Source organism: Poromitra crassiceps (genome assembly GCF_964638095.1).
Source record: "Poromitra crassiceps genome assembly, chromosome: 27".
NCBI lineage: Eukaryota > Metazoa > Chordata > Actinopteri > Beryciformes > Melamphaidae > Poromitra > Poromitra crassiceps.
This window is the reverse complement of record NC_139650.1, coordinates 5,281,866-5,301,833: the sequence shown is the minus strand read 5'-3', so window position 1 is coordinate 5,301,833 and position 19,968 is coordinate 5,281,866. Positions and strand designations below refer to the sequence as shown.

The window sequence follows — 19,968 nt, the reverse complement described above, 5'->3', positions numbered from 1 at the left end:
GGGTTTTTAGTGGTTATACTACCTAGTCGCCCCCCTCCCAGAGAAATGTGACTTGTTTCCTCCAATGGCTGGGCTAGAAATTTGGCTGGATCCTGTCCAATTGTTTTAAGTGTCTTGGAGTTCACTCGGCCCCTTCATGAACCTTATGCTACATAGATAGTAGACATTATAATTGGGTGAGTATAATTCATACCCACCCTCCCTTCTGTTATCTGACAGGCCTCATCATTTTATCTGCAGGCAGCTGGGGAATCCAAATGGGTCCTTTCATTAATTTATCTAAGCAAAGATACATTTCTTCATATAGTGTCGAGCGTACCGCACAGGTGCCTGGTATCAACCCTCCTCCCCCGGCTCTAAAAGCCTGGGAACAGAGCAAATATCCAATTACCTCTGCAGGACGCTCCAATGTTACACACACACATACACTTAGTTAGCTGGCTTTCCGCCATATTTAGCAATGCTGTAGAGTGCATCGTCCGTCCTTATCGCCTCTTGTGACAGGGAGAGAAAGTCCAGACACAATGCTTTGTCTAGTTTCCCACATCTGGCCTTTTAGTGACAACCTTTCACACACAACCCTTTCACACACAACCCTTTCACACACTTTTCACACACACACAACCTTCCCTCCCTTCCATATCATATCTCCTCTCCCATGAGAGTTGGGGCCAACATGCTTTTCTCTCCAACTCTCTAACACAGCAATTACTGCAGCAGAAGATGACATGAATAAAAGGATTATAGCATGAATAAAAGTGTATGGGTAGGCTTCTTCATGCATAGAAACATGTTATCATTTTACTGGGTTACTTCAGCTAACAGCCTGATATAGCGGCCAACATTCAGTTTGCTCACTCTTCAAAATGTCTTGCATAGTCAAACATTAGGCCTTAGGCACATATCTTCTCTCAGGGAGAAGGGTACATTTCACTCTGTTACACATTTAAGCAGGACTAGTATAATGTCGTAGGGTCAAAAAGCAATGCCATCCTTGTTTGCTCACTGTAATAAGCACTACACAGCATAAATGCATCACTGAAACACAGCATGAGATATATCATTGTGACAAACACAATTAAAACAAGCCTAACATAACTCCATATTTCATTCTTTTTCATGAATCATGGTGCGCTTAGTTCTTACTCTTATCGCTAGAGGACCATAACCAGCGGTATAACGAGTTAGCATGTCAAACAAGTACCAAAGGCCTGCTATAGTAACTCTAATATCACAAATCGCTACAATACTCCCTTAAGTTAAACTATAGGGTGTACTCCTCCCTTAAGTTAAACTATAGGGTGTACTACTCCCTTAACTCAAATTATAGGGGGCACTGCCGCACAGCTCAAACTATAGGGTGCACTACTCCCTTTACTTAACTCAAACGTAAGGTGCACTCCCTCTTTCAGCTCCAGCTGCAAGGCATTGAGATGCCCTCTGCAGGTGCACTGGGTCAGAAGACCACCTCCAGAGGATCCATACTCAGTCCTGAGCTCTCCTACCAGAAGGGGTAGGGGGTGAAGGGGAACCAGGCATCGACAATCTCTTTAGCATCCTCAAAAGTATCAAACTCTTCAGGAGGTGAGATGGTGGGATGTCCCGGCTCACAGAACGAGAGGTACTGTCTCAGTCGATACGAGTCAAAGTCCAGTGCCTCGCTTTCTGGCAGGTGGAAGGCTACAGCCACATTGTCCCAAACATAGAACTGCTGCTCTGCAGACTGAGCTACCATCTGGTTCTGAGATGGCTTCTCCACCAACTTGAAACTGTGGGTCTCACACATGGCCTCGGGCCTCCAGATGAAGTGTCCGTCCTTGTAGACGCAGATGGCATCAGGGCTGTCTGTCAGAAGAGGGTAGTCTTGGAACAGATCGTTACAGAAGTGGCTGTGGACCAGCACAGAGTGCATCACCTCCTGTTTGTACAGGACCGTCTCGTACACTCGGAGGATGGGCTCTGAGGCTACGCACAGCGGGCCTATGCACAGCTTGCGGTATTCCTTCATCAGCTGCTCCAGGGGGAAAGTAAAGCGGTAAGATCCTAGCCTGGAGGTAGGGATGCAAATTTTCATCATTTTCCTTAGTCGATTAATTGGTCGTCTTAATTAATCATTGTGTGTGTGTGTGTGTGTGTGTGTGTGTGTGTGTGTGTGTACACATACACACATACACACACACACACACACAAAATACTACCATAATAAAACCATGTTTTTACACCTGCTCAACAAGTTCATTAGCCAACCAAACTTCCTGTATTATCGTGCATTCCTTTATAACTGGGAACTGGTAATCTTACCGGTTCAAATTTCATGAGCTGGGACGTGACGTCACTAGAGCTGGTATTTCCCATTCCAAACTGGTAGGAGCCTCAGCAGCCCGACGTAATTGTCGTGCGTTCCTTTATCGCAAAATAACTGGGATGTGGAGGCTAATCGTGCATTGCTTTATAACTGGGGACTGGTAATCTTACGACTTCAAAGGTCATGAGCTGGGCGGTGACGTCATCAGAGCTGGTATTTCCCATTCCAAACTCGTAGGAGTCTCAGCAGCCCCAACCTCAAAAATCCAAGATGGCTGCGCCACGCAACAACAGTAGTAGTAATCGTAGTAATATTGTTTAGCACTTCTGTTTTGTTTGTGTCTCATTAAAGCAGCTGTACACACAGCACTGCCTAACTTCTATCTGTGTGGACATGAGGCTGCAGTGTTTGTATGCGCAAAATGCTGCGAAATGCCATGTTGTCAATTGTTATTGCTAACAATGGCTAACAATGGCTAGCCTGGCTAGCGAATGGATCTGACCAATCAACAGTGAACTTCCCAGCTCAAGTTTTTTGCAAATGGAACGCTAACAAAACGGATGTGATGTCATTTAGCCTCCACATCCCAGTTATTTTGCGATAAAGGAACGCACGATAAATGACATCACATCCGTTTTGTTAGCGTTCCATTTGCAGAAAACTTGAGCTGGGAAGTTCACTGTTCATTGGTCAGATCCAGTCACTAGCCAGGCTAGCCATTGTTAGCAATAACAGTTGATAACAAGGCATTTCGCGACATTTTGCGCATACAAACACTGCAGCTGCATGTCCACACAGATAGATGTTAGGCAGTGCTGTGTGTACAGCTGATTTAATGAGACACAAACAAAACAGAAGTGCTAAACAATATTACTACGATTATAACTACTGTTGTTGCGCGGCGCAGCCATCTTGGATTTTATAGGTTGGGGCTGCTGAGGCTCCTACGAGTTTGGAATGGGAAATACCAGCTCTGATGACGTCACCGCCCAGCTCATGACCTTTGAAGTCGTAAGATTACCAGTCCCCAGTTATAAAGGAATGCACGATTGATCCGCGCAACAACAGTAGTTGGTAACGCTTTAGAATACAGCCCGCAAATAAGCATGTAGTTAGAGTATAACAACGGGGTTTAGGGCTGTAGTTATAGTCTAACTACGGGGTTTAAGGAGTGAATTATAAGATCTGTACTTATAGTCTAACTACGGGGTTTAAGGAGTGTAGTTATAGTATAACAACGGGGTTTAAGGAGTGTAGTTATGGTATAACAACGGGGTTTAAGGAGTGTAGTTATAGTCTAACAACAGGGTTTAAGGAGTGTAGTTAGAGTATAACAACGGGTTTAAGGAGTGTAGTTAGACTATAAGTACAGATCTTGTTACCCTCTAGTTAAAGTATTTTTTCACTCCTTAAACCCCGTTGTTATACTCTAACTACACTCCTTAAACCCCGTTGTTATACTCTAACTACACTCCTTAAACCCGTTGTTATACTCTAATCGTGCGTTCCTTTATCGCAAAAGAACTGGGATGTGGAGGCTAAATTACGTCACATCCGTTTTGTTAGCATTCCATTTGCAGAAAAGCTGAGCTGGGAAGTTCACTGTTTGTTCACTGGTCAGATCCACTCGCTAGCCAGGCTAGCCATTGTTAGCAATAACAGTTAACAAGGCATTTCGTGGCATTTTGCGCATACAAACACTGCCGCCTCATGTCCACACAGATAGAAGTAGGCCGTGCTGTGTGTACAGCTGATTTAATGAGACACAAACAAGACAGAAGTGCTAAATAGCATTTATACGATTATAACTACTGTTGTTGCGCGGATCAGCCATCTTGGATTTTTTACGTCGGGGCTGCTGAGGCTCCTACGAGTTTGGAATGGGAAATACCAGCTCTAGTGACGTCACGTCCCAGCTCATGAACTTTGAACCGGTAAGCTTACCAGTTCCCAGTTATAAAGGAATGCACGATAACTACACTCCTTAAACCCTGTTGTTAGACTATAACTACACTCCTTAAACCCCGTTGTTATACCATAACTACACTCCTTAAACCCCGTTGTTATACTATAACTACACTCCTTAAACCCCGTAGTTAGACTATAAGTACAGATCTTATAATTCACTCCTTAAACCCCGTAGTTAGACTATAACTACAGCCCTAAACCCCGTTGTTATACTCTAACTACATGCTTATTTGCGGGCTGTATTCTAAAGCGTTACCCAGTAGTTATAATCGTATAAATGCTTCTGTCTTGTTTGTGTCTCATTAAATCAGCTGTACACACAGCACGGCCTACTTCTATCTGTGTGGACATGAGGCTGCTGTTTGTATGCGCAAAATGACACGAAATGCCTTGTTATCAACTGGTATTGCTAACAATGGCTAGCCTGGCTAGCGAGTGGATCTGACCAGTGAACAAACAGTGAACTTCCCAGCTCAACTTTTCTGCAAATGGAATGCTAACAAAACGGATGTGACTACATCCCAGTTCTTTTGCGATAAAGGAACGCACGATTAGCTGCCATTGTGCTCGTAGACATATTGTAACTTATTAGTTGATACTAATGTTTACTGTTGTCTTTTTGGGTAGTCCTTGTGTTAAACAATGTCAATGGAGAAAAAAAACACAGTCGATCAAAGTAGTTTGTCAGTAACATCCCTACCTGGAGGTATTGCTGAAAGCAGGGGAGGTGGCAAACTTCTCCAGGAAGCTCTCCTGCTGCTGGGCCTGCTCCTCTGTGCGCTCTGGGTAGGTTTTCTCCAGGAGTCGCTTCTCAGCCGCCTCCATCTCCCCATGCGCTGCTGCATCCACTGCTGCCAGACTCCACCACATCAGCTCCTGGTGCGGCTCCGAGTGCTCTTCCTCTCCCTCTTCTTCTCGCTCAGGCACACGGAAGTTCCAGTCGTCCATCGCAATGGCATTTATTCCACTGATGCCCGTGTCGTGTTGCAGCCAGGAGACGTGGAACTCCGGTCGGGGGTATTTTGGGATGCTGTCTTTGTTGGAGAGGTAGTAGTTCCCCGGAGCTTTCTCTTTCAACTCTGTCAGCTTCAAGTGCTGGCCTTTCACAAAGTGCTCCGTGTGGCCGCGCTTGTTAACGCGGGTCTCCATGTTGAGATGGAATGGTTGAGATCTTGAGATGAGCTGGCGTCAGCAAGACAAACAGAAGTGAATCCAGATGCATGGGTGGGCGTGGCACGAAAAGAAAAGAACATCCAGTTATTTTAATACATCCATGGCAGAGAGATAGATCAGATACTGCGGGACGCATTTGCGCAGACTCAGGCAACTGCTTCTGAGTAATAGTATGGACATTGTCATTGGGCAATGATTGTGAATTGGAGTACTTTGGGGTGAACAATTACTTTTTCACTGTAAATAACAGAATTTTGAAAACTACTAAATTACAGTAGGTGGCGGTATGCACCTTAAACACCTGCCAATAAACACGAAGAAGAAGAAGAAAAAAAGAAGAAGAATCTGATCTCTCTATCCAGCAGTAGGGGGCGCGACAGCCACATGGATGTGAATCCGGAAGTTGTGCAACCATCGTCAGCGTTAATGGTTTGAATCTTCTAGGCCAGCTAGCTGCCTAAATGTTAGCTAGCTAGCTTTGAGAAGCCCCTTTTTATTGTTTGTGTATTGAGTTATCGTGTAGCTGCTAGGGCTAACGTTACACTACGCGTGGAACAATGTAGCAGCTTTGAAGTGATGCTAATTCGCGAAGGTGAGTTCATTTTCAACGCACATATCGTTCTCGCGTTAGCTTTGCCAAGTTAGCTAGCTAGCGTTAGCTTGCCTTTATTTCGTTACGTTAGCTAGCTAGCTAAATCAACACGCTTGCTCGTATTAACGGTAGCCAAGTTTGACACCTGTCTGGCAGCTCGTTTGACATGTGGGCTTCAAAGAAATCAGGCCAGCAGCAATTTAACATGACATTGGCTGCTCATTCAGATATTGCTTGACGATCGCGGAGATCAACGTCTCATTTATATGCGCCTGGATTTCAGATTTCGCTCGTTTACTATGAGCTCCCTATCAACCCAGCCACTCATATCAAGCTCATCATGCAGGACGCTACCAGGAGAGGGAAGTCAGGTAAGACGAGCGATAACACAAATATGACAACTGTTGTCTGTAGTAGTACTATATTATCATAATTCACATAATGCTGCAGAGCAATAGCATCAGGTTTGTGTCATTTTCAGGTGCAACCCAGAGCACCTCTCCTGCAGATTCTGCGTGTTGCCGGAGCCCAGGAAGATGTCTTCACGCTCAAAGAGGTGATTTTGTCAGCCTAGGTCAACTACTGTTTTGATGGTGGAATAGGCCATTTTCACAGCGGCCATTTGGTGTCGAAAAGGCAGGATAAACACAGGTGCAAGTAAAACGGTAATTAGGCTTTCCAACTTCCATGATTGGAAGTTGGAAAGCCTCATTACTGTTTTGCTTCCATGATTGGAAGTTGGAAAGCCTAATTACAGTTTTGCTTGCACCTGTGTTTATCCTGCCTTTTCGACACCAAATGGGCTGCTGTGAAAAAGGCCCCTGGTCTGGCTTTCAACACGTTCTCTGGAAGGAGGATCAAAGCCAGCTTGTTAAACTGCCCATCCCAGACTCTCCTAAATGATGTTGCTTCCTGTAGTTAAACATGTGTAGGTGCCTGCCAACATCTAAGCTCAGCTGTGTTGTTTAGGTGATGCACTACTTGGGCCAGTACATCATGGGGAGGCAACTATATGACAAACAGAGGCAGCACATCGTCCACTGTCAGGATGACCCGCTGGGAGAACTGCTGGAAGTGGAGAGCTTCTCTGTCAAAAACCCCAGGTACAAGCACACACAGATAGAGCTGCTGTTCATCACTCTCATACTAATGCTGAGTGAGTACACATCTAAAATATCAGATCAAAGTCTGAATTCATGTTTTCTTGTTTGTTTTTTTAATAGTCCAGTCTACGAAATGCTCAAGAAGTACTTGGTTGTGCTTGGTTCTGCTGGTAAGTGATGCCTTCATTTAATGTTGACATGCATTGAACCTTCTGTTGAATATTTGTGTCATGGGGCTATAGACAGATAACATGCAATATGTACATGTCTGTACTTTGGCTAGTTTGTACATGGTGTGATTGTGATTATCTGAGATTCATTCTTGTCCCTTTTTTCTCTTCCCTTTGATGAATTGAATGATGCTTCATTCAGTTGCATCTACCGTATGTTTTGAATTGAAGATCTCTGGTAATATCGATTATCTTATTTAACAAGTCATATTTCTTCTAAAAAACAAACACACCCTGCTTTCTATTTGGATGCATTATGTATGCTTGTGACAGTGTGTGCATGTCTTAGAGAGAGAGAGAGAGGGGGGGGGATTCTGGCTAGGACGAGAACTGCACCACTTTTCCAGCTCGGCCTACATTAGTGAGAGTGTATTAAAAGACGTAGTGTGCTATAATTAAAGGGTGGGGGTGTCCTTTGTCTGTTACTGTGTCTCATTTGAAACGCAGACGCTGCAGAGACTCTGTCTGTGGGCCGTGAGTGTGTAGATGGCGGAGTGGAGGATCGCGGTCAGGTAAAACTGAAACATGGTGCTCAGGAGAAACAGAGACCCCAAGCCTTTTGTCACCTCACCACACCACAACCCTCGACCAATACGCAGGGACAACAGGGCCCAGCACGTTCAGTGTGTGAAGCTGCTTCACTCGTGCTTCCTGGCATAACTAAGTGGAATATGCACTTTACATAGACAGTGCTGGATTGAAACCAGTCTTGGTTTAACACACCAAGAGTTCCTCTAGAGCAGTGGTTCTCAAACTTTTTTTGGCTTAGTACCTCCTTCCCCTGATTTCTGAATCCAGGTACCCCCTTTACCCGTCTACAACATTTTCCTTATAAAACTGCAAGAGAAAAATATGGCATATATTGAATGAATGATAATCCACCTTTTGAAGAATCTAACATTACAAATTAAGAATTGGAGTGTAGGAGTTGCAATTAGTGCCTTGTGAGCAGATTTATTTTAATGTTTTTTTTTTTATGATTCCTACATTTTTCCATTTCCCCCTGTCTCTCAAGTACCCCCTGTAGTGCCTCCACGTACCCCTAGGGGTATGCGTACCCCAGTTTGGAAGCCACTGTTCTAGAGTATATATAGTGAGCTCCTGTCGGCTTGTGTGTGAGGAGGTGAAGGGCTGAGCTGCTGTCTCCGTTGGTGTGCATCTGTACAGAGTGGCACCGTCTCTGTACAACCCCATCTTCGGTCTGGTCTGGTGGTGTTCCTAACACTCTTGTGTGACCCGCCAGCTCCACCCGGTGGATGGGGGGCAGAGTCAATGTCTCTGTCTGTCTCAGAGTTCGCTTCTCTGCTCCGAACTGGGGGATCGCAGCTCCTGATCCAGTCACAGGCTCAATGACCACCCCTAAACCTTAAATATCCTTTCCCCACTTCACCCACCCCCAGTGATCCTACACCCATCTGCCCACCCCCCTCTGACACCCACCCCCAAAGCACCTATGCCCCCCCTAATATACCCCTACTGTATGCCTCAACGTTACTTGAGCTACAGCAGAGTTTGACTTGTCTTCACTTTGTGAATCCAAAGGGTTAAATACTGTACCAAAGTGTTGCATGTTTTTTTAAAGCCAATCTAGGGTGCTGTCAAATTTCTGATCAATTCGGAGATCAAATTGGAATATGTTTTTCAAGTATACTAATGACTAACGGCAGTGATAACTCAATAGTCAATGCCAAATGTCCTCTTAGAGTGTTTCTGTCTGCTTTCCTTCCCATGTAAAAAGGTTTACAAAGTATAGACCCTTTTCACATTTTGTGTCAAAAAGGCAGGGTAAAACACAGGTGCAAGCAAAACACTGAGGGTTTCCAACTTCCAATCGTGGAAGTTGGAAACCCTCGTTAGTGTCTTGCTTGCACCTGATGTTTTGAATGCTATATACCCTGTACATATTGTTTTGCCTTCCTCCTCCCATTTACTTTCTCACAGAGCATTTCAATTCCAACTTATGATACATGACTTAGTTTCCATAATACATAACATTAGAACCACTGGAGTATTCCAACCTTTCCACATGGGTTTCATCTCTGTGTTCACACCGTGCGTCTCCCTCCTGTCTTCTCTTTGTCTCTTTCCTTACAAACGCTCTATGCTTTATTATGATTGATATCAAATCAAAACAATTGATTACAAAAACAAAAACGCCCCAGTCCATCTCCTACATTGTTTTGACCTTACCCCACCTTCCTTCCCCCTATTGCCCAAACCCTCAACCCCTTTACCACGCTGCCCCCAGAGGCCACCTTGAGAAGGAGCTGTGAGTCTTCCAAATGGCCGGTTCTTGCTCTTGTGTTCTAATTGTCTCTACTCCACTCTTGCGCCCCCCCTATAGGTGTACGGAGGTGTGTCCAAAGCAGGTCTGGAGGTTGGCAGTGATAGGCCCCTCCTCCTGCAGACCCCCTCCCAGAGACGACCCCGGGAGCCAGATGAAGGTAAACAAACGGTTAACACTGATTTATGGTTCTGCGTTGGAAGTGTTGCCATGGCTACGCCGTAGGTGTCTGTGGTGCCGTAGCTACGCCGTAGGTGTCTGTGGTGCCGTAGCTACGCCGTAGGCGTCTGTGGCGCCGGCGTAGCCAACAGACTGCCATCATACGTGTACCTCACCATAAAAGTAACTGCGTGTAGGGTAATATAAGACCGCAAGAACTGTGGTCAGCCCGCTTGGGCCACATTATTTCCTCTTAACCTGTATCCTGTTGATGTCTGCTGATGGTGAAGACAACAGCGTTCAGCTGAACTTTGATTCAGTGACAAGCCCCCAGAGGGCGTGTCTTACACTGGCGTTATTACACAACTCATAGCAGCACAAAACCTTCTTAACTGTTCTAAAATCCATGTAAAGCACAGATTCTCATAGCGTTGTACTTCATAAATTGGTAACACACTATTGTAATGTGCAAAATTTATTTTGAATCAGTGATGTCGTTCTAGTACTGGTATTAGAGATATTGAAATAATGTAATTTTTATGCCAAGTAATATAGTTCTAGTACTGGTATGAGTGCCACTCCACTGGTGTAAGCCAGACACATTGGCTTACACCAATGTGTCAGCCAGTGGTGATTTTAAGTTAATACATTCATATTTTAAATTTGTATCCGTTTGGTCACAGGTATGTGTTTTTCAGGTATTTTACAATGGTTTAGAATGTGACTCAGCCAGTCCAAACTGAGGGCCAGTAAATTTTTTCTGACCCCCCCCCCCATTTTCTCCCCAATTGTACTTGGCCAATTTCCCCCTGCTGCCCTGGTCGCTGCTCCACCCTCTGCCGATTTGGGGAGAGCCGTAGACTAGCACCATGCTTCCTCTGACACATGTGCAGTTGCCAGCCGCTTCTTTTCACCTGACAGAGGGGAGCTTCAGCGGCAGGACGTAGCAGGTGGGAGGATCACGCTATTCCCACCAGTTCCCTTCCGCCCCGAACAGGCCCCCCCGACCAACCAGAGGAGGCGCTAGTGCAGCGACCAGAACACATACCCTTAATCCGGCTTCCCACCCGCAGACACAGCCAATCGTGCCAGTATGAACGCTCGCCCAAGCCGGAGGCAACACGGGGGCGCGAACCTGCGACCCTCGTGTTGGTAGGCAGGGAATCTACTGCTACACTACCCGGACACCCAAGTATTTTCCGTTTCCTAATGTTGAATGTAACCTCTCCAGACTCCCTTGAAGGCCTGCCGCGGTCAGCCTGCAAACGGCCCAAGCTGGACGTGACTCTGGATGAGTGGGACCTCTCTGGCCTGCCCTGGTGGTTTCTGGGCAACCTCCGTAGCAACTACAGCCGCAGGAGCAACGGCTCCACCGACATCCACACAAACCAAGTAAGCAGCCACAGGGTTCGGGGCTGTGGCCTAAATAAAACGTATCCACCTTATTTTTGGCGGCCATTTTTGCCTGATCTGCATGATGGGTGCTTCTTCCAGTGTGATCCTCCCAGCCTTGTTGCTGACAGCTTGACACCCGTCTGGGCGAACGGAGCAAATCACTAATCAGGTCCAGCTTGGCAGAAATCTCGTCGATAAATATCCCTTTAAGAGCGCAGTGCATTCATGGGTAATCGCCTGCTGTGGCTAATATTAACCATTTCGAGTAACACTGTTTCCATACGGATCACCAGCGTTAGTTTGTTGTTTATAACGTGGCTATATTCATAACGTTTTCTATCTCGGATGCGTTATTTCGAATCGCACATAGGTTACGCCTGGCGCAACCTATGTGGGTTTCAGGACGAAACAGACTCGAGCCACTAACGTCATCTTAAGAGCACAATATTCCTGGAATTCAAGTTTAACTAAACAGTTACATGTCCTCTGCATTCTACATAAAATTAAGATATTACGGGTTGTTTTATTTTGTATGTTACATACTTATTGACCAAGTTATGTTCAATTCAGCCAGGGTACAAGATACTGAGTGTAGGTGGCCATCTTTTCAAATCAAGTAGAATACATTAGGATATGGCAAGCTGCAACAATGAGTCACGTTAAACCGGACCTTGTACGCACAATTATTTTTTACAGTGGGGCATTCAAAAATAAGGTGGATAGAAATGCTTGCTTGCTTGCTTGATGGAGGGCATAAGAAGGGAATAAGAGTGAAACGGTGGCGATCTGACTGAGGTGTCAGCTGTCTCCTGCACAGGAGGAGGACACCGCCATCGTGTCGGACACCACAGACGACCTGTGGTTCCTGACGGAGGGCGAGAGCGAGCAGGTCAGCGTGGAGATGAAGGAGGCTGCCCTGGAGGACGATGGGAGCGCAGGGGAAGGAGAGGCTCCACCAGACGAGGAGGAGGGAGGAGGGAAAGAAGAGAAGGCAGACAAAGAGGTAGGACTGTGTGCCTGATTAGTCCCAGTATGGGTACGTTGATTTTAAATTGTTTAGTCTTCTGCCGTTTTCATCTCATCATTCTTGATCACTTTCACAGATTTGTGTCTACCAAATAACTAGACCTGCAACTAATGATTTTTTTTTATTTTATTGATTACTCTGTCTATTATTTTCTCATTCTTTGGTCTATAAAATCTCACAAAATGGTGAAAAATTTCAATAAATTTCAATCACTTTTTCCCAAAGGCCAATATGACACATCCTCAAATGTCTTCTTTTGTCTTGACCAACAGTCCAAAACCCAAAGATAATCAGTTTACTGTCATAGAAGACTAAAGAAACAGAAAAAATATTCACATTTAAGAAGCTGGAACGAGATCATTTTAGTATTTTTTTTCTTCTTAAAAATGAGTAAATGATTAATCGATTATAAAAAATAGTTGTCGATTAATTTTCTGTCGATGGACTAATAAATACGGGGTTTGGCCATCCTCTGCCTTACCTTACTTAGTCGATTAATCAACTAATTGTTGCAGCTCTACAAATAAATCATTTTTCTGTAAGGGAAGTAAATGTTGTATTCCATGAAGACTGAGGGTAATAATTTAGTCTGATCAGAATGTCTTTTCTATTTTTGCAGATGCAGGAGGAGCCAGATGAAGATTCCCAGTGTCTGAGTGACGACACCGATACAGAAATCTCCACGCAGGTCTGTGTCATCCCTCCATTTTGTCATCGTCTCAAGTTGTGTCTACTGCTGAAACCTTCCAAGATGTCGACTTGTGACTTTGTGTTTCCCCTCAGGATGCGTGGCAGTGCACAGAGTGCAGGAAGTACAACACCCCTCTCCAGAGGTACTGCGTTCGCTGCTGGGCCCTCCGTAAGAACTGGTACAAAGATGTCCCCCGACTCGCCCATTCCCTCTCCGTCCCCGACATCCCGGCATGCAGCTCTCTCTCCGCCCACGACGACGAAGACGACAGCGACACGGGCGTCGACGTCCCGGACTGCAGCCGGACGGTGTCCGACCCCGTCATCCTGCCCTCCCACTCCACACCCGACCGCCCGCTGCCCACTATGGTCCTGGGGAAGGGCAAGGCGCCTCGGCCCTCTGCTCCGCCCAAGGAGGAGCAGCTCTCAGGGGGGGAGAGTCAGGAGAGCCTGGGGATGGAGGTGGAGGTCAGGCCCGAGGCCTTGATGGAGCCCTGCAAGCTGTGTCGAGTGCGGCCACGTAACGGAAATATAATACACGGACGTACGGCTCACCTGCTCACGTGCTTCCGCTGTGCCAGGAGGCTGCATAAGTTCCAGGCTCCTTGTCCTGGATGTGGAAAAATCATTCAAAGAGTTATTAAGATATTCATCCTCTAAAAACACACATTCACCTGCTAGACTGATTCATCCTCTAAAAACACACATTCACCATTTACTCAACTATGTATTATAATAGCTGCATGCACTCTGGTATACACAACCTCTGCTGGTAGACACACACACACAACCTGCACCTTAGGGCGGAGCTATACTTGCTTTTAACTACGCATTTGCGTGCGCATGACGGCTGCCTCGCGTATCCTGCGTCTTGTTTGGCGCATAGCGCTAATTTGGATGCGCACGACCGACGTTCCAAGCGGAGGCAGGATAGGCGTGCGAATGCATCGCCAATAGCTAGTATGTCTCTGGCCTCATCGCCCTAAAGTTTAACACACAACACACATACTGTAGCAGTTGTTTGAGCTTGTTCTTGGTTGCATGGTTTATTTTGCAGCACGCTGCCTCTGAAGTATCGTTAGACGCAACCTCGGACATCTAGTGTTTGACCAAACCAAATGTTTGTTTTTAGTGCCGCATTTCATAAAAGAGAGGTAGAAAGGCAGAAGTATTTATTTATTTATCGGAGAGCCACAGGAGTGGACATTTGGGGGACGCTATCGTGTGTTTTTGTTTTGTTTGAAGGCTTGTCGTCTTCTTCTTTTTTCATTCACGCTAAGTGGATTTTCACCGGTGCTATGTTTTAAATTTGTTTCCAGATGTTGAATGGTGCCATATAAGAAACATTAGTTTGATTACTTTTGCCTGATGCTTTGTGGCAATAGCCCCACACAGTATAGAAAATGTGTAGAAAACTCGCTAAACATTTTTCTTTAAGTCTTATCAGCCCCCCCCCTTTTTTTTTACCTTTTGTCAATCATATGTTTTGAGGCTGTTTGCTTCCAATTGTGAAGACAGAGTAGAGAGAGTACCTTGTGCCGTAATAATGTGGGTCAACCTCTCACTAATTGCAACAAAACCAAACTCAATGGATTTTGTGTCCTCAGTATGTTCTAAATGAGAGAGTGAGTCTTGAGGAATCCTATGAGAGGAACATTTTGCGAATGACCTAAATATGGTCCTACCAAAACACACTACAGGTGAATAAGGTAAAATAATAATAATAATCGCTATCACTGAAACCTCCCCAGTTCATTATATACATTACAAATAATTTTTTGAATTACAAGTTTTCTGAAATTGTACGTTTAATTGTGCAAACGAGGCATAAATATGCACTAATTTGCATACTTTTCCAGAACAGAAATCTGAACTTCGGATAAAGCCAGGTTCAAAATTCTTCTTTCATTTTGTTGACGTATTGGAGCCAAAGGTTGTGAGGAGGTTTGTTCATAGATCATTCATACCCTGATTTGACAGTATTTATTTAACCTCACTTTATCCAATGTTCACATTTCTGTATGCAAATGAGTGCATATGTTTGTCTCATTTGCACAATTGAACATACAATTTCAGAAAACTTGTAATACAAAAATAATTGTCTATATGTGTATGTAATCAACGGGGGAAGTTTCATGGTGATGTCTATTAACATTTTTACCCTCTTCACCTGTAGTGTCTGTTTTGGTAGGATCATAATTTAGGTAATTTTCCAAAACTTTCCCCTCATAGGATTAATACTTTTTTCTCTCTCATTTAGAACATATTGAGGACACAAAATCCATTGAGTTTGCTTTTGTTGCAATTAGTGAGAGGTTAACCCACATGTTGTGGTAAAATGCCTGGACTTCAGAACCATCTTCATCCTTTGGTTGTGAACAGCTATCATTCCCTAAAAGCAGCCTCCATAGCTTATACGTTCTCTTGATCAGTGAATGTACCGTACAATACAAGTGTGTTAATTATGTCCTGTTCCTCTCAACATAGTGTTAAAAGACTTAGGATTAACATGAACCTGCTTGACAAAGTGCTGAAGTATTTACTGTCATTTTCTCTTCCGGGAGGTGTTTTGATGGTGGTGTGTATAATCATTATTTACAATTGCCGAGCTGCTGCTAAGATTTTTTTCCTGCAGTAAGTTATCTCTTTTAATTATTAGTGTTTAAAAATTCTCTTAAGATAAAGGGTATTATTGATGACCTCCTTTCCCCCCCGAAGTGAAGATGAATTAACAAATTCTATATATTTTGTATTTAATTTATTTATGATTGTTGTAGTTGTTCAGATGTTCATCTTTCATTGAACCGGAAAAAGGTCGAGCCAATGGCGAGATGACTGCACTTGTTACATTGAACAGATTCTTAATGTGTGATTTACAACAAAATTGTATTCTGAAAGCTATCGAGGAGTTCTTCAGCGAACGGGCCTGAGTTGACCCGATGGTTCCTCAGTGATGTGGACAGGAAAGTGACTGGAGTACTTCTTGGGAGTGGAGGGTTAGGTCGAAGCGTTACACTGCCATGTGATGATTTAGAATTTTGATTTGTATTGTTTTATGGACATACTTTTTTTCCCTGGTGTTTCTGTTAATTGACTTATGAGTTGCTGGTATGTTCCCTTGCTGGGCTGTTGTCTGACCTACTAACTATTTCCTTTCAGTGAGAACGCGTGAGCTGTCTACAAACACGTTCTTCCATTCTCACAGGTAGGCTGTCCAGTGACATTAGGCTCTTAAACCTTGCCTCTGCTTAGCATGCCATAATAGAGGGAATAGCATTGTTGTTCTGTTATCAGCTCTTTACGTGCGCTTAATCTTTCTACCAGCAGGTGGGGAGAAGTCTCAGTATTGTATCTGGTGCCCACTGAAGCTGTACAAATACCATAGTAATACATGTAATGTACATACATAGAGCATGCCTCCTATAGCGTGACTAAAACCAGCACTGTGCTGGTGTGAGAGCTATATTAGCTAATATGTAAATGCTAAAAAAAAAAAAAGCTATGTAAAAGATTAATGTAGTCTATTATATTTGCTTCCATCATTCTACGACTTGAGAAACCTACTCACTTCACTTCCATTAGATGCAGATCTCTAACGTCCGTAATAACATTGGTATAATGTGTAATATGCTAGTATTACTGGTTCAGATAAACAAAGGCACACCGCCTAAGTGTTGCAAATTTAAGATTAAGACTACAAATATGGTGGACAGCCAATAGTCCCCACCCTACTTGTCATGGAGCATTGCCTCAAAACACAACTGTCTTGCAAACAATCTTGTAATAATGCTCTGATGTGCCGCATTAACTTTTCTTTTTATTTGTAAAGCAATAAAGAGTTGATTCAGTTAATTGTTATCGTTTCACTTACACACCAAACGGACATGATGTACACTACCCACTCTGTGTGTGTGTATTGGCTGAAGAATAAGTCTTTGTATGACAGGCCAGCTGTCATGTGTCCTCTCCTTCATGACAGGGCTGCGTGCAGCACCTGTGTCTCTCTCTCCTCTGCTTACTCACTCTTCCTTTGCTTCGTTGTGTCTGCTTTATTTCTGTCCTCTTGATGAGAAGTGGGGCAGGCACCATACCTTCTATGTTGCTGTAACAGCGGCGCTATCCAACTTATGTGTGAAACTATAATTACCGTATTCTACCCGAGGGTGTTCTGTAAATGCTGCTTAGTCATGAGGGGATATTCCCAGTGGGAAGTCCCCTATGAAACTCTCCTGCCCAACGATCCACTAAAGCCCCTCTAGACTTAAAGGATAAGAAAGACACAGTATATGACTACTTAGTCATATTTCCATAGACTATGATTACCTTAACACAGTGGTTCTCAAAGTGGGGTCTGGAAAAAGGGGAACAACTTAATTTGGACTATAATACCATCCATAAGTAACACAGTGGCAGAATGTATGGCTATTTTGGTCATGGGGTTTCATACACTTTCTCTAATAAAATGTCTAAAAGCAAAAATCTTATCAGATGAGGGACCCCGGGGCAAAGTTTTATCAAATGTGGTCTAATTTGTGTCAGTTTAGGTTTGCTGAGCTATGAGCTGTTGGGAGGTTAGCTTCTGATTTCTAGACACGGTGGGGAACCAGTGAGCTGAGCTCGAGCTAAATTGACCATGCCGGTTTTTCCAAATGTATTATTTAGCCCCCTTCCTGACAAGGTAGCATGGCATTGTTGGTCCCAATGGATGCTGTCGGTCTTACAGTTTCATACCCTGTAAGTAACTTCACTCTAGATTTAAGAATGACGCAAGTAGAAAATCGGGGACATTTTCGGGGACAGCTCCAGCCGGGGACAGGTCACCAAAAACGGGGACGTCTGGTCTGGTTAGGCGAAGAAGGGCTTTTAGACACTCAACAAAAACTCGAGCAATTGTGATGTCATCAGACAGTGAGTGATGTCATCGGTGATGCGAAGTTGACCAATTGTGTGCTGCGCATGCCAACAGCCCCATTTCACGGGCGCCATTTTGTGTCGAAAAGGCAGAATAAACACAGGTGCAAGCCAAATACAAATTCCAATCATGGAAGTTGGAAACCCTGATTAGTGGTTTGCTTGCACCTGTGTGTTTACCCTGCCTTTTCAACACAAAATGACCCCTGTGAGAAGGGTCTATAGAGCGGCGGGGCCACGCGGCAGCCGAGCTGCGGGCGAGGCCGCGCTTGGGGCTGGAACCCTAGTCTAAAACAATCTCAATAAGCATGATTCTCAGTTTCTAAATTCAAAGCTACTGCAATCATTTGGACCTTGATTTATCTTACATTGTTTTATGTAGACTAATGTAAGACCATCCATGGCCATTTTTCCATGTGTTTGCATACCATCAAGGTCCAATTTGTAAGATTCCTCCACAACAATAACAACACAAAGCCACAAACTTTTGGTACAACTGTTGCCCAAAGATTGTTTAAATAATCAGACTGCATCCATCTTTAAGTCAGTGGGCCAGACCTTATAGAATAACACGTAGATGGTATAGAGATAAGCACTGTGCCTAGCTCTATGGGATTTAGATTGCATAGAGATAAACGGATGGTTACAATGTAACCCAGGTTTGCTGAGGGTGACTTCTCTCGCTCAGGATTTCCATTCATGATGAGATTACCTGATCCAGCAGCTGTCGTTGATGACCACTTTAAGACACTTAATTAGCACCACCTGGGTGCAATTGCAAGCACCTGCTGCTGATTGGTCAGCTTCGGCCATATATAGAAACTCTCAACCGTGGCGCCCTTCCTTTTTCTGATTCCAGGACCTTGATTTACCTTACATTGTTTTATGTAGGCTAATGGTAACAGAATCCACGGCCATCTTTCCATGTGTTTGCATACCTTCAAGGTGCAATTTGTAAGATTCCTCCACAACAATCTTTATTATTACATAAAATTGCCAAAGTAGCATCTGTCTGTCTGTGATTTGGTCACATTTTTGGTCCCACATTGTGAGATTTGTGATGATTTTGGTCACAGAATTTCCCCCCCCCCCAGTGAAAAGCCCTGAGAAAACCCAGCTTAGGTTCTCGCCAGGTGTAGAGCATAACAGCTCTCAAACATGTCTGCTCTCGATCTCTTTGCAGTCTGTCCACAGTGTCACCTGGTGATGTTAAAGACAGGGCAGTGCTGTAATGTGTCTCCTCCATCGGGAGTCGAACCAAGAGTCTACCTGTCAGGTAAAGACAGCAACACAGCCACTTGTCCTGCTGAGCTATGTGAGCTGTTTGGGAGTTCAGCTTCTGATTTCTACACACTGTGTTCACACTGACAATAACACAGAGCATAAAGAGTGAGACAGGTGGGATTTGAACCAGTGAGCTGAGCTAGAGTCAGGGACTGACTAGCCTCCTTCAGCAGCTTATTTCTATCAGTGTTCAAACTACTGGTGATGATAAAGAAGGATCACTGCTGCAGCTTATAATGTGAGCACTTCTTAAGCCATTGCCTGAGGCAGGGATTGAACCAACAACCTTCAACCTTCACCCAACATCCACATGTTTATCTGAGTGAGCTATAGCCCACTTCCTCTTGTATTTTTTTTTTCATATTGTAGCTTTAAACCTTGATCTGTGACTGTTGAAGTAGGTCTCATATGAAGGAGATAAGAGAGGAATATGAGTGTGTGATTTGTAAAAGAAAGTTGCACTTCACAATTAGGACGTTCTTTACCAGACTTAAGAGCCTGAACATCTTCAGGAAAGTATCCTGCAGTCTTTGATATGTTACCTGGCTGGACCAGATCTTTCCAGGTACTAAATTGGCTGGGATCCAGTAGATCTGGATGCTGATTGATCGCCACCAAACAGGTTTCCTCAAGTCAGGGAGTGGATCATGGGTGTGTGTGGTGAACAGGCCATTGTTCAGAGGGCATAACGAGAAAAGCTCTGTTCCATCTGTGAGCTTCTGTCAGCTGTTTTGACTCTGATGGTTTTGGCTCCATTTTGGATCTCCTTATCAGTTTCTCATCTTGCTGCTGATTCCTCTAAACCATGCCCACTGCCTCTGATCCATGCCCACTACAATTTCAATCA

At 44.3% G+C, this 19,968-nt stretch overlaps 1 protein-coding gene across 4 annotated transcripts; it reads left to right on the top strand.

Moving 5' to 3' along the window:
• The first annotated feature begins 5,937 nt into the window (after positions 1-5,937).
• Positions 5,938-16,507, top strand: mdm4 (MDM4 regulator of p53). 4 transcript variants are annotated; one of them, XM_083661886.1, is made up of 12 exons: positions 5,938-6,038; positions 6,322-6,409; positions 6,520-6,594; positions 7,008-7,141; positions 7,262-7,311; positions 7,514-7,549; positions 7,819-7,883; positions 9,716-9,815; positions 11,046-11,206; positions 12,027-12,212; positions 12,856-12,924; positions 13,020-16,507. In XM_083661886.1, exons 2-12 carry the CDS (start codon positions 6,338-6,340, stop codon positions 13,584-13,586), a joined length of 1,515 nt encoding a protein of 504 aa, XP_083518012.1. In that variant the 5' UTR covers positions 5,938-6,038; positions 6,322-6,337; the 3' UTR covers positions 13,587-16,507. The 4 variants fall into 4 exon arrangements, with proteins under 4 accessions (XP_083518012.1, XP_083518011.1, XP_083518014.1 ...); XM_083661885.1 differs by having other exon boundaries at positions 12,012-12,212; XM_083661888.1 differs by lacking the exon at positions 7,514-7,549.
• Positions 16,508-19,968: the final 3,461 nt, after the last annotated feature.